Below are 15,606 nucleotides of genomic sequence, written 5' to 3' on the forward strand. Positions count from 1 at the left end.
TTGTGCGTTTGTGCATGTGTGTGTGTGTGTGTGTGTGTGTGTGTGTGTGTGTGTGCATGTGCACCTCTGACAAGGCTAGAGGATTTAAGGGATTAATCCGTGGATTAATCTGAAGCCCACTCCACAGTATCTAAAGCCCTCCTGGTTTGGGTGGTTAATAAGGCATAAGCACTTGAGGGGGAATCCCACTCGCAACCATTTCAACTTTAAGAGCTGCTGTTCTGCTTTCAAGGAGACCTCATGAGCATCTGAGAGTATCTCCCCCACCTTACCCTCCGTTCTTTTTGCAAGGCGTTCTGGAGCTCCGCCACCTTCCTCTCTAGCTCCCTCTTTTCTCTGCTGAAGTCCGAGGGAGGTTCTTTGTGCTGGTGAGGATGGAGATGCAAGGGTGTGTGTTAGGACTCTTTATTTAAGTGGTGAAGAATTTTCAGTGAGGCGCAAACCTGAAGGTTCTGAATCCTCTGGCAGATGATGTTGACTTTATGCTTGATGGAAACGTCGCTCTCATTGGTCCTGAGGGGAAAAGAAGGTCAAGACCACCTTTCCACGTGAAAATGTTTGCAAGAGTTGAAATATGCCAACTGTACCCTTCTCTCAGGATGCTGTATATTATCTGCATGATCTGCTCCTCCCCACTGCTCACCTCTGCACTCTGGTCCAGCAAAAGATCAGGAGTAACCTTTAAACACATTAGAATGCTACTCTTCTTGCTCTCAAAAAATGTATTGAAAATCAGCCAGAGTCCAAAGTCTAGCCATGAAATACCATATTGGCAGGTCTTACCTGTGGCTCCGTCTCCACAGCAACATATCTGCCTGATGTCCGCTTATTCACCGGGTGTCCAGGGATGTTGGTGTGAGCGTTCTGCCTGCGTGCCGGGCTGCTGTGAGTTGAGGATGAAGGTGATGGGTAATGGTTGGCGGTGCCATGTGGATGCACATCTCTGGGGTCGTGGGAAGGAGACAAGCCTCGCTGCTGACCTCCACTTCTGTCATCATCAAACCTGTTGACTAGTCGGTTGACAGAGTGCGCGTGCTGTGGGGCGTTAGTGAAGGCCTGGCTGTCACTCACTAGCGACCCGACTGAGCCATTCAGTCTTGCCTGATAAGAACCATCCCAGACATTCCGAGCTGGTTCTCTTTCTCCTCGTACTCCCAGCCCGCTGTCCAGGTTCCCATAGCTACCTGACTTACCATCCCCTGGAGGCCTCGACAGCTGAAACTCCTCATCACCAGCCCCTTCCTCCCTTTCTAGGAGTGATCCATGGGATTGGGCCCGGCGTAGCGCACCTCCATGACCCCCTCCTTCTTCCACCCCATGTGTTGTTGGCTCACCCTTCTCCCTCCTGCGGGGGAGACTACCGTAGCCAGAAGGGTACTGAGTCCTGAGCTGAACTCCGTACGAGTCGCCCTTCTTGCCGTCTTTCAGAACCACGTACGGCTGTCCAGCGATGCCCTGCACCCTGACAGCTACGCCGTACTTGGAGAAGGTCTGAGACTTGGTCTTGGGTTGAGAGCCATGCTGCCCTCCTCTATATTCATGGAGGTCATTGATGAAGCGAATCTGGACGCCGTGGTCCACTGGAGTCTTATGACCAGACGATGATGTGTTCATGCTGCCAACACTGGAACAACACATAAGACATGAACCTGTGGTCATGGTTTATTTGTTTTAGGCATGATTAACAAATTACATTAGGAAACGTTTACACAATTACACAATCCAACATGTGCGAAAAGGAATAGGAAGAAGCAGAGCTTATTTAAAAAGGGACTGTTCCACCAAAGCCACCGGCTTGCACGTTACCAATAGTGGTTTAATAGAACAGACAACAAAAAGGTCTATATTTTTCACAATTATAAATTCAACTTCATAAAAATTGTTGTTTGGCCCGAGCTGTTAGATACACACATACATGTCCTAGTGCTTGCACACACACACAAAGGCAATCTCAGAAAAGCGATCAACGATTTGCGGTCATGTTGTGTATATGGTAGGCTTTACATTCAATGATAGCTAATGTTTGTAGCTAAACTTTGCCAAATTGCTACAATTAGCTAACAGCAAACATACTGTAGCTACTGTGCACATGTGTGTGTTGCGTGGCTTGCATGCTCCGGGGCAGGAAGGGGGGATATGGTGCTTGCAGCAGGTTTGAAAGTTAGCGCCTCTAGGCAGCCGCTTAACGCTTGCAAACAGTCCCTTTCATCCCACCCCTTCTCCGTGTCTTGGCGTATACTGATAATTCATTCACATCCCGTGTTTAACATCTCTTCGTGTCACATTTTTGACTTTAGGTCTTTCTTTTCACCTCTCCTAAGAAAGTCCTTCAACAACTGTCCTTCTGGGACCTTCCAGAAAGAATGGCAGAAAGACCAACAGAGGTTTCTTCAAAGCAGAACAAGACAATGAGGAGTCTACCAATAATGATCCATCCATCCATTTTCTATACCGCTTCTCCTCTTTAGAGTTGCGGGGGCATTCTGGAGCTATAGTGGTAAAAACAAACAATGCAATTTATTTCATATGTAAGCGCATAGAACTAAGCGTGAGTGTGTATACATGTTACAATTCTAAACAGGAAAATCATACTTCACATCGTCCCAGCATCGTGCGGTTAATAAAAGTTTTATGACGGTGACAGTGTGCTCCCGGAACAAATGAGACCATAAAAGTTCCACTATAATATCTGAGCAAGGAATCTGTTGTTCTGTAACAAGAAAAAACACACTTTTCTTACTCAGATTTAAACAACCCCAGCCAAGAAGCTTTAGTATAATCCCTCAAATGTGGAAATCAAACCAATAAGACCTTTAAACTCAACAGCAAGTATAATAAAATAGTATAGCAGGTTCATACAAACTTGCAACACTAATGCTTGTGTGGACTTTGTCCTCAGTTCAATACTCTGCATTAGTGATTAACCTGAAAGCACACACCAATGGATCACTTTCGCCTGAGAGCACCAAACGAGCAACATACTTCAGCTATCTACCTCTGGAAAGAAAACTTTTTAGTTCCCTTGAATCTCTTATTAAACTGTTGAGTGATTGTAGTTTTTCAGACTGCGGTGTGGAAGTTAAACTGTCGCAATTGCAGTCCTGGTGTTGCATGCGATCTTATGCCCATGTTCAAACAGCATGACACTTGGCTAAGAGCTATGAAAGCACTCCCTCTTGACCTCTTGGCTCGCTACCTCTCACTCCCTCTCTGCGTTCCAAGGTGAGAGATGGAAAGTGGGTTAGGAAACAAGAGAGGACGAGGGTATCTTATCAGCACCTAAAGTGGTTACCCTCCTCCCTCTGCACGCTGAAGCCACACCAAAAGTAACAATCACATACCGTAGTTGGCTTTGTTTTGCACACATACACCTTTACGCTGGTGGATGCTTACACACAAACACCTTCTTGCATTTTAATGCAAATCCCTTTTCATCTAGTCCTCATCATCTGATGTGACGCTGCTTAAGAAGTCTTTTAAATAGCCTCATTATTTTGTCCACAATGACAAAAACAATTTTATCTTCCCAAAAACTGCTATAAAAATATCATATATGCACGGCTCAGATCAAGGGTACCCTTTGCTGTCTTCAACTTCACTTGAGTAGTATTTGAAATTGTTGTTCTAACAATGTGTACTATCCCTATCACTATGACGTTTATAGAGTGTGGAAGCTTACCAAACCATAAATTAAGCCTGTTCATGTTTTTATTTTGCGCTAGCACGGCTATGTTGTAAAAAAGTGTCTATATTTGGACATTGAAATGTTACATGTTACAGGGGAATGTGTCATCGTGTCCGCCATTTTGTGTCAGCATTATGTACGTTCAGTCACGATTTCGGAGAAGCAGTATCCTTGAATTCGACGAGCAATCGGCGGTTTAACAACCATTGTCAAGTCTAAGGTAAGATTTTTTTCATTTTTATATATATTGGAGAAGATCTTTATGCACTTTGAAATGATTTTTTTCGTCGGGTGAGTTACAAATTTTGTGTTTATCGAGCGGTGTAACTCGTTTTGACAGCCGTTGTTTTGACCTCTCGTAGGTAGCCGTTCGTATCCTAGTTATGTACGTGCACGAAGCGGCGAAAAAAACACGAGTTATGTGCATTACATTTAAGAAAGAGTGAACTTCGGAGGGTTGCTATGGGAAATGCAAGATGTCTCGAGCTCTGGTATGTTGGATGTGTGTTTTGCAATGTTTAAAGTTTGTGTTGATAACATTAACAAGGTCTATCCACGAGTTTGAAATTTTACCCAAAATGTAACACTTGGGTACCCTTGATCTGAGCCATGCACATACTGTATAATAATGTTTTTATGCACTTTAAAACAAATCTATTTTTTTAGGTACTTCAGTTTGAAACATACAGCACATAAAGAATGTATGATTTTTTAATTTTTTTTTTTACTCGATGGCAGTATGTTCACATAACTCAATACAGTGTCAGATTTAAAACAAAAACTACCACTTGTCCTCAGGACAAAAAATGTGAATTTCCAAAAAAAGTATTTAGAAAGTATATATTATTATATTAATAATTTTTCCAACATTAAATGAGTCAGTCTTTTGCAAACTTTTTAACTCTTTAAAAAGGCCAGTATGTTTACATAACTACTGTTTGTTGAACAATTTTCACAAAACACAGATTTTCACAGATTTATTATCATTATTAGGCCCTGAGATGGGTCAATGATTGTCAGCAACATTGATTTTGATGTTTTTTTTTCTAGTTTCAGATTTAAAACTCACAGTGGAGATCTAAACGACATAAAATGCCACCTTTCAAAAAACTGCTGTAAATATTTAATCGTAATTTCTGGTGTTTAAGCCGCATCCACTAAATTTAGAGAGAAAAACACATTTGTACATATATAAGTCGCACCGGACAATAAGCTGCACGTCTACGTTATAAAATACAATATGATGGCGTGCACGAGTCTGTGAGGACCAGGCAGCTCTTTGGCAGGAGCTATAAGAAAACTCACATCGAGCTTGTGAAACAATTGGAAATTGCAGATCATTACTCAATATAACAGTCTGACTCACAGTAGGCCTGTCCAGATAATCACTAAAACGATTAATCGAACGCTAGAAAAAAACGAGGTCAATAACTTTGTACGTATGCCTGTTCCATTTCCTCGTCTTGCTGTAGCACACAGGCTGGATGACAAGTATAGTCAAATTAAGGGAAAGCGTGAGCTTCCTGCCAGCTATTCAGCATCTCTGTCACAGTACGTGGAGGTGGGTGCTAGCTACAGTTCCAGTGTGGATGTGCTGTGGGGCATTCGTCCCGGTGGTTGGCGCTTGCTGGGGCGTTTGATCGGCAAAGTAAATGTATAGTGCCCAGGGTACAGTATGTGAAGTGGTGATGTTACTGTTCGATTCGTAAGTGCTATAGTAGGCATCTTCTGTGCAGACTACACTTGAGTACCAGCTAGTGGCTCAAATGAGACATGACACAGTGATCATTGAATGATAAACTTAATAATAATTTGGTCTTAAAAAGGTTGAAATAATCGATTATTGTTGATAATGTATAGCACAATTATCAACCAGCTAAATTTGTTATCGTGACAGGCCTAACTCACGGTGTCATCTTCCAAAGAACGCCTCTTCAACAAAATCAAACCTCACAAATGGCTCGGCTTTACCTTCAGCCGTTCATTGTTAGGGGTGGGAACCTCTGGGTTCCTCACGATACGATACGCGATACAAGGCTAGCAATAACAATGATTTCACGAAATGGCGATACAGCGATTATCGATATATTGGTCAGGAAATCAATCTACGATAATCTGCGATACTACGATTAAAAGAGAAAAACTGATATTTTAAAATGAGAAAAAAACACGTTTATTTGGCACCATCACTTTAACACTTAGTGCAGCATTTCTGTAAACTCTTTTTAAGACACTTATTGCAATATTCCTGTCAACAAATGAGTGTCTTTCTAACACAGTCACTACTGTAGTGCAGCATTTCAGTAACAAACCTACAGCTTATTTTTTAAACAGTGACACCATTTCTGTGTAACACTGCTGTAAAGTGCAAATATACTGCAAGGCATCTACCTGCACGTTTTGAGGGAACCAACAAAATTTGATAAACAAGCTTTTGGTGAAATGTTTTCTACCTGATATTTCGTAGCGTGGTTCCAAAGTGCAAATCAAAAAGCGAAACCCATCATTCTCGACATCACTGTATGGCCGCAGATCCTTGCAATTATACACAGATATGCCGTGAGTGATCGACTTTGACATGGGGGAGTTGAAAGGGAGTTTTGCTTGAAGTAGAGCCCCCACGTTGGTCTTGCCACGGCTTTTTGGCTTACTAGCTCTGGGTCATGGCACTGCAAGTGGCTGCGCATATTTGTTGTGTTTCCAGTACACCATGTCCCCAACTTACGAACACAATTGGTTCCAGACAACCGTTCGCAGGTCGAATTGTTCTTAAGTAGCGAAAAGGTAATATTACCAATGATATAGGTACTGCATGTACGTGTATACATATACAGTATAAGTGTATGTATGTAAATATGAGTTTGGATGCAGTAGTAATATTAAACGAGGATAATTAAAAAAACAATAATAAAAATGATATAATAATACGTAATGATAAATGTTATTTACCTTTGAAGAGGAGTGGTCGAGCATACGTCGTTGTGGTGGAGGAGGAGGAGGAGTTATTGAAAAAATGGACAAATCGTCGTTGTCGTTAGACTCTTCTAAAAGAGGTAGTGTTTTGTGGGTGGTGTAGAATTAAGCAGGCCTATTAACTCTTCATAAACTTTAATCACAAGCTCTGTCCGGGTTGTATCATACAACTCTTAGCCTTTCTCTCTCCTCTTCCTCGTCCTCGACCAACCTCCTGTTGGTCCCATTAGCAGTGTCACAGTGCCCTTTACTGGTCACGCATGTAGCAGTATAAATATGGAGTTGTACTGTAAGGCAAAATACATAAAAATATACACCAGTGTGTTCGTATCTGCGAATGTTCGCTAGCCGGATGTTCGTAAGTTGGGGACCTAGTGTATACGTAACTTTTGTGAAACAGTTCTTGCATGTAGCAAAGTCCTTCTCCAGCTTTGTTCCACCATCAGTACTGTAAAACCCGAAATGCATCACACTTTTGGCTTGGAGGCTGCCGGTGCATCTTTCAACCATTTTCCGCTCGTGTCCGCCATGTTCTCTCTTGTTGTGTGTTTACTTCGTTTGCCGACTTCCGCCGACTTTTCCGCCGCTCCCGCGAGGCGGCCCCCTAGTGGACCGCCAAGGAATTGCGCAAAAGGAACTAATAATGAGTGAGGCAGTTTATAGCATATGTAAATGAAATTTATTGATACTTGGCGGGCGCATATCGATAATCGATTGGGAGATAAAATATCGCGATATATCGCCATATCGACATACTGTCACACTCCTATTCATTGTTGTGTGTGTGACGAAGAAGCATCCGCCGCAACGTTGCAGCCATCTTGTTTACGTATGTGTTCCACAGCAGATGAAGATGCGAGGCTCGCAGCCATTTTCATATACACCGGAAATGATGGTATATATATTGTACATTAATATACTTCACCACTTTTTACCAAAGTCAGCCTTTTAAAACTACTTCACTCCGAAATATATTTACCAAATTATATTTTGGTAATTTTAACCCCTTGAAAGGCCAGTATGTTATGAAATGGCACTGTTTTTATTGAAAAAAAAAAAAAAATGTTTTTACATACACATCACTATTGAACATGAAGAGCACACACTACTCATTTCAATAGCAAGGCATCCTTGCAGAAAACAGTGAAAGATGTGAAATTTTGCTGCATGCTTTGAATGGGAAAAAGTAGTTTCATCTTGTGGACAAATATTAAAATGGAAAACTTGAAAGCTACTACTTAAACCTGAAATTTTAAAATAAATAATTTCAATAATTCATTAAAAACATTATCTTCAATAAGACATTTGGCATTTAAAAAAATAATAATAATGACAAATATACAACCAACTCAACCAATATTCATTCTGCACAGCAAAAAAAAAGAATGTCACAAAAAGAGTCATTCCACAACAATGGTAAAAGTTTAGTGAGGACAAAATTGTCAGAAAAATCCTGAAAGACCTGATAGAACCTCCAAGTGTTTGTGGTGTGACTTTGTATCATCACATTTAGTGCACAGTTAAGTCGATTTCTTTTCTACACCCGTGGGAGCTGCAAGAGGAAGCGGCGTCGCATCACATTTGTGAAGCAGAGCGTGAATTCCGCGGCCGGCTGTCTTTCCACCAAGGTCGAGCAGACACGGACAAGCTAAAAGATACATCATCATGAGAGCGCTGCTGATCAGGGCCATGATGGTGCAGTAATGTTCAACTAAGTTTTACAATGTTGACGTGATGACACGTCATATCTGCTCGTCGTCTAATCCGTGTCACGTAGGAGACGCAGCTCCAAGAGGGACAACAAGGCCGAAGGGGACTCATCCTCCTATTGTCCAGCTGATGTGGGGCGGAAAACGAGGGCAGTAATTCTGAGAATGCCAAACGAGCCCCCCTACCGCCCTTTCATTCCCCCTCCTTACATGGACTATGCCATTACAACAATTGATGCTCTTCATGTGCAAACTTCCTCCTTTTTTTTATTTTTTGGCTCTTGCCAACTCGACAATACACTGTCACAAACGACCACAATGTATGCCACTAGGCATCCTCCATTTAATCCCCATAAAAGTTGTTCAACAAAACAATAAGGCTGCAATAATTAAGGTCAGCTCTATGAGAAAAAACATGTAATGAAAATTGTTATTCTTGAAGACTGTGGGCAGCAAGAAAACATGGTGCAGCAAAGTGGAGACTATGGCGTTTTTAATACTGCAGCATCCACAGCAAAGGCACCGAGTCTGACTAATCTTGGTACACCCCTCACATTTCAGCAAACATTTTTATCATGATATACATACACACCATAATTCCCGAAGTGCACCGGTATTTAAGCCACAACTACTAAATTTAAAGAGGACATATGTAGGCCACACCGATCTATAAGCCGCAGGTGTCCACGTTGTAACATGGGATATTTATTACACAGAAAGATGTTATATAGAAATCATTTTTTTACTTTTAAATTAAAGAAATGTTTTTTTTCCCAAACAGTGCTGAACAATGAGTGTAACACAACTAGTTAAACAGTAGCCTACCAGAGAAGTCATTCATCACTGTCCTCGCCCTCCTCCTGGGAACCAAAACTTCTAAAGTCGTCCTCTTCAAGTGTTTGAACCGAACACCTCCACAATTCCATCAGCACACATGCTGCCGATCTCTCTTCTTCTTTCGTTGGCAATACCAGCGTCACCCCCACTCCGAGGCAAATCAGTCATCCCCAGCACGCAGCAGCTTCCCGATACTGAAATATCAACACCTCCGATACCAGATCTTTAGGCTCTAAAATCGATTCTCAAATCAAAATATTGATACATTGATACTTCAGTCATTTGGGGTAGATCAGATAGAATTAATCACGGACTTGCTCTAATTCAACCTAATTAATTCATTGTTAATTCAACCTGAAGTGTTGGTTGCACTTCATTTAAATAAAATGTGAATGCATTGGCCATTAATTGTTGTTTACTTGTTTATTTATATCCATAATTAATGTAGACCTGAAAAAACAGTAATCTAGGAAACTTCACCTGCACTGTCCAGTATCCAGTTATTTATTTCACAGTCAAACTGGTTGAATTTTTGGCTAAAAAGTTACCAAATCGATTTAAAGTTATTGAATCGTTTTGTATCGGATTGTTCTAAATGAACCAATATCGTCCCTGAATTGTATCGGCAACCATGAATCGTTACACACCTACTCTGATTTGAAATATACTACTTTTTGAAATTTACCCGACATGTAAGGTGTTTTTGCACAAATGAATGGTATCGGACAGGTATCGCTGATACCAGTCTCAATTTAATATCTAATCAGAAAAGAAATCAGTGATATCGCACATCACCAATGATGAGGGCACGTGCACAAAGCACAAAATGACTGCACCGAAGCACACGAGATGTTGCGAGACCAGAACGAGACCACAAATTATAAGCTGCAGGGTTCAAAGTGTGACAAAAAAGTATACACCACAAATTACGATACTCAAGGGACAATGCAATACAAATGGTACCAGGATATACAGTACTTTAGGATAGTCAGTGTACAGTTTGTATTAGAAGTGCAGATTTACTGTTGACTGAAACAATGAAGTCAACACGCACCCATCCATCCATCCATTTTCTATACCACTTAATCCTCACTAGGGTCGCGGGGGTATGCTGGAGCCTATCCCAGATAACTTCGGGCGACAGGCAGGGTACACACTGGACTGGTCGCCAGCCAATCGCAGGGCACATATACTTGTAGACAAACAACCATTGACACTCACATTCACACCTATGGACAATTTAGAGTCGCCAGTTAACCTAACATGCATGTTTTTGGAATGTGGGAGGAAGCCGGAGTACCCGGAGAAAACCCACGCACACACGGGGAGAATATGCAAACTCCACAGAGAAATGCCCAAGGGAGAATCGAACCTAGGTCTTCCCGATCTCCAGGCTGTTCCTGTGTTGGCCAACATGCCAACCACTAGACCACCGTGCGGCCCAACACGCAGCCATTATTGTGTAAATAGCTGGCAACACAAGTGAGTAGCAAGATGTACCGTATAGCATGATCTCTTGGGATCTCTCTTGGGAATTCCCTAGTTTTCCAACATCAAAAGGAGCCCAAACACACCTCAAATATGATAGGTGCTCTGCTAAGGAAGCTGAAGGTCAAGGGGCTGCATGAGTGCCGTCAGCACTGAGCAGCTGCGGTTCATCGAGGGTAAACATGAATTCCAACATATATTGTAGAGCGTGACCCGTCCACGGTGTACCCTGCCTCTCACCCAAAGACAGCTGGGATAGTCTCCAGCTAGGGCTGGGCGACATGGCCCAAAACTCATATCCTAATATATTTAGGTTGAATATCTAAATATATGATATATATATATATATATATATATATATATATATATATATATATTGATATTTTTAAGCAAAGTGATATATTTTAAAAATATCGATGTACTGCCCAGCCGTAGCTCCAGCATGCCAACAAAATGGATGGATACAGCATGATCCCAAACAGTCAAGTATGTTTCTTCCACACCTGAACCCAACTGAGCACCTGAGGGGCATCCTCAAACAGAAGGCAGGAAGGAAGGTGGAGTGACATTATCAAGGCAGAGCGGAAGAGAATTCTAGTCAATTCCATATTGGTCCAAGAGGATTAAGGCAGTGCTCGATAACAATGGTGCTCACTCTAAATATTCCCACCAAGGACGCAACGTAGACACTGTGAAGTGTACTCACTTGTGTTGCCAATCATTTAGACAATTAGGCCTGTCGCGATAACAAATTTTGCTGGTCGATAACTGTGCTACAAATTATCGACGGTAATCAATAATTTTGACGTTTGTTTAGACCACATTATCATTAAGTTAATCATTCAATGATCACTAGGTCATGTCATTTAAGCAGTAACAGGCACACAAGATGCCTACTACAGCACTTATGAATCGCGGTGCGTCCCCACCTCACATACCCTGGGTATTGCGAGCTCGTGCCGCCCAGCCCAATACATTCACTTGGCCAATCAAACACCCCAGCAAGCGTCAACCGCCGTGACGAATGCTCCACAGCACATCCACACTGGAACTGTGGCATTCGGCTTAGAAACTATCGCTTTTGTGCTTTCATTCATATTAGCGTTTGCTTGTGTAGCACTTGTATACACCGATATACTAACAATACTACAGGACCAGATCCAGGTTCAGAAGGAGTGGAATGAGAATGTGCAAACAGACCAAAGACCAGAAGTTGAAGTTTGAGACGGCAGTTTACTAACAAGAAATTTGCAGAAAGAACATACAATATGAAAAGCACAAAGTACTCCAGGAAAATGAAAAGTAAACAAAAGAGAGAATATTTTTCCAATGTCTCTAATTTTAACTTGAGTTATTTTATCAATCAGACCGGTCTGTGGGTACTTTTCCCTGGTTAGGTTAACAGGTAAGTAATTTCTAATGATATTTCTATTTTTGTTCAGTTAACTCTCTGTTTTTAGGAAAGAACCTATTACAAGGATGATTCAAAATCAATTTCAAAATGAATCACATTTCACCACAAAATTGAAAAGATCTTGAAGGATACACAACGTGATACACTTTTCAGTCTTTTCCTACTCAGTTCAGAAGTGTATTTGACTTCCAATCAAATGTTGAAGTAGAATCCAGATGAGGAAATCCAAAGCTTGGTTGAGATGAAGAAAATAAAAAAGTCAATGTTCCTACCGCACTGGCAGCAATGTTCATCAATAGGAAACGGATTCACTTGTAATCACGACGAAGGTTCTAGAGCTGTCGTCCATGGATCTGGCTCGCCATCTTGTCTCCACTGTAGAGATGTCTATCACACTCTTGCAGGTGTTTCAATCCAATGCAAAGGTACAAAACGAAAAAACCTGACCAAAAGTCAAGTCTTGCTCACTAAGATGTGGTTCTGGTGGCTCATCGACCAGGTAAGTATCTTTTTAGCGATCCTTAATCACTTTACATTTCACTTTTCCTCTCGGCAGTTGGCCCTGTGTTTTCAGCTCGTCGACTGCACTGCTAGCGCTAAGAAGCCTCACTCCCTTAAACGGGAAGTGCTCCGTTTTGTGTCCAGGGACTTTTACTATTCTTAAAGGAACATGAAAACATCAAGCATAAAGAATATGCACACATTTCAATATTTTAAAACATATTTATGAATTTTAAGGCTCATTTGTGTAATTCAAAAGGGCATTTTACTCATTTTAACAGCTTATTATTTATAAATCTTAATCACTTGTAATGACTGATCACATGGGTTAAACGTCTTGTTTTAAATGTGGGTTACACTTGCTACCTGCTAGCAAGCACTCAGTGTATTCAATCACTACGTAGCTAGCCCCCACCTCCACGTACTGTGACAAAGACGCAGAATAGCTGACAGGAGGCTCACTTTTTCCCTTAATTTGACTATACAACCAATGCGCTCAGACACAAGCAGAGTGAACCCTCTTGTCATCCAGCCTGTGTGCTAAAGCAAAACGAGGAAATGGAACAGGCATACGTACATGTCGCACATGTCAATTTATCGAGGCGTCAAATTTATCGACCTCGTTTTTTTTCTATCGTTCGATTAATCGTTTTATCGATCGACAGGCCTATAGACAATAATGGTATGTTGACTCATTTTCAGTGAACAGCAAATCTAGATTCTTATACAAGCTGTACACTGACTACTCTAAGGTATATCCAAGTTTCCTTTCTCCATTATTGTCTAGGCCTGGGTGATAAACCGAAAATGTACCGTTACTGGAATTTACCACGATAACCGACATCATTTTGCCCATGTCAAAACATTTGGTGTTTTAATAAAAAAGAAAAAAAGTCTTTTTTTGTCTGTGTGTGATGGTATGCTACGTTCACTCCCCTTTAAGGCGAGGTACAGCATGTGTAGTCACATGACTTCGCCCATCCAGCCTGAACAAGAAGGGAAACAGACGATGAGGGAACGGCTGATGGTTGAAATGAAAAACTGGCAGTACAGTGCCAGCATTTCACTCGCATAAGCACCAAAAAAATACACTGTGCGAGTAGAAAAACCACGTGTGACGACGTTTTTCAACCCTTCCATTGTCGTTTTGCTCCTGAAATAAGTCCAACAAAGTGAATCAAAGTAGAGTAACAGTTTGGCGCATCTGTATATAAATCTACAAGTCTCCTCCAACCTTTCTTGGTTCACATCGACAACTTGCGTTGACGCGCCATGACATCTCAGCCGTACAAGCTGCACTCGCTGACGTAGCTAACTAGCTATGTTATCAGTTGGATACTGCAGATACTGAGCGCTGCAGGAAAGATGACTGCTCTCTGTGACGTACTATACTGCTTTCTAACTCATGCGCTAAAAACTCTTTTTTTTGTTTGTATGCATCGTAACGACGCTCCAAATGATACTAAAAACTAATAACACAAATACTTGACTTTAAATATATGGATTTTTAAAAAACAAACATGTAAATCATGGCCAATTATGCAAAATTGATCATTCACAAATAAAGAACAAAAAAATAAAAACATTATAAAAGTGTCTCTATAGGAAATCATAATTGTTTGCTGTTGTAAGCCGTTTTTAAGGATTCCATGCTTCATTTGATGTCACTAATAGATGGTCACATGGCTACAAGAACATGTGAAATTCTCTTTTCATTATGTGAATGGTCATTTTGATGATGCCAAAATGGCACACACATATAGGCAAATAACATGAGAATGGAATGTCTGGAATTGAATAGAATTGTTAGAAAAATGAGAACGTCACTGTATTTATAAATGTGTTGTTATTATTGGAATATATTACCCAACGTGGTTGCGGTAGGTTGGGTTGATGTCAATGCCGTTCTTGTGCAGTGTGACAAGTGGCCATTAGTAATGTAATTGCATGAGACGTGATGCCAATGATGTTATGTGGCTTTATGTGTGTACAGGATGTAGTATGCCAGGGTATGTACCATACACTCATATTTGTGGACCGCAGTCCCAGGGAGATTTATTTTGGGTTCCCCAAAGATGATGTTGCGCAAAAGAACAAGAAATGCAAAGTTAGGATGAAAACTGTCCTAACCACCCAAAGCACATTATGTAAATGGGGAGTTGTTGGCGCTTTTTGGAGGTTTTTTCAGAAAGCTTTATAGACGGAAGAGGTGCGTCCCATCACATGCATTATATTTCATTGAAAGTAATGTGTGCCAGTTGGTCAATAAATCCATGAAAAGCAGTTGATTTGCATTTCCTGCAATTACTTTCAGATGGCAAAGATATATAGTGGTCGGGGATTTATCGTGCATTTATCGCTATCAAGGTAAAACGACCCAATTTATCGTGATATTGATTTGAGGTCATATCGCCCAGCTCTAGTATTGTCCGTAGAGAGGAATCATAAAAACGGTTGCTGACATGTTTAGGGTGTACTGATGAACCCTGTCATGGAATTCTCTGACAACAAACTTGAGTGGAGTGTCTTGTTGGTTTTGGAAGGTGAAAATACGGCATGATTGGGTTGTTAAAAGAGGTGTGGGAGGCAACGAAACCAGTGTATTGTGTGCCACTGTACACATACCACACAAATGAGTCACTTGATATGCGGCAGGTAGAACTGTCATTTAGGAAGTCTATCATCAGACAAATCCAACCAAATACTGGCGCAGACAAACTAAAGAGACATGTGGAAGTCGCTCACACACTGGCCCTCTCTCCATTATGCTGTCCACACAAAGGAGGAGGACCCCTCTTCTTCCCTGCGGCGGTGCTCGTCCCAAACAAACAGCCATTTATTCCCCTTTTCAAAATCCAAACACATTCACTGGTGCAAACACAGAGGCAAGTTCAGTGTAACCAAACAGTACACCACAGTGACACCATAGTAGGAGCACATCAACACACATTCCAATCACTTGCCTGAGATTGATGTGCATACACCTGCTGGCTGATAGC

General features: G+C 41.3%; 1 protein-coding gene across 2 annotated transcripts in view; it reads right to left on the minus strand.

Annotated features, from left to right (window-relative positions):
- The window catches only part of LOC129184603 (cingulin), a 37,694-nt gene that overhangs the window by 21,250 nt on the left and 838 nt on the right, over positions 1 to 15,606 (minus strand). The window contains exons 2-5 of one of the 2 annotated variants that reach the window (XM_054780642.1): positions 784 to 1,624; positions 588 to 652; positions 444 to 513; positions 273 to 365 (exon numbers count right to left, since the gene is read on the minus strand). In XM_054780642.1, the coding sequence (XP_054636617.1) occupies positions 273 to 365; positions 444 to 513; positions 588 to 652; positions 784 to 1,614 (1,059 nt within the window). In that variant the 5' untranslated portion in view covers positions 1,615 to 1,624. Of the gene's footprint in view, positions 1 to 272; positions 366 to 443; positions 514 to 587; positions 680 to 783; positions 1,625 to 15,606 lie in introns of both variants that reach the window. The other variant, XM_054780641.1, reaches the window with a different exon arrangement.

The sequence above is a fragment of the Dunckerocampus dactyliophorus genome, chromosome 7 (genome assembly GCF_027744805.1).
Source record: "Dunckerocampus dactyliophorus isolate RoL2022-P2 chromosome 7, RoL_Ddac_1.1, whole genome shotgun sequence".
NCBI lineage: Eukaryota > Metazoa > Chordata > Actinopteri > Syngnathiformes > Syngnathidae > Dunckerocampus > Dunckerocampus dactyliophorus.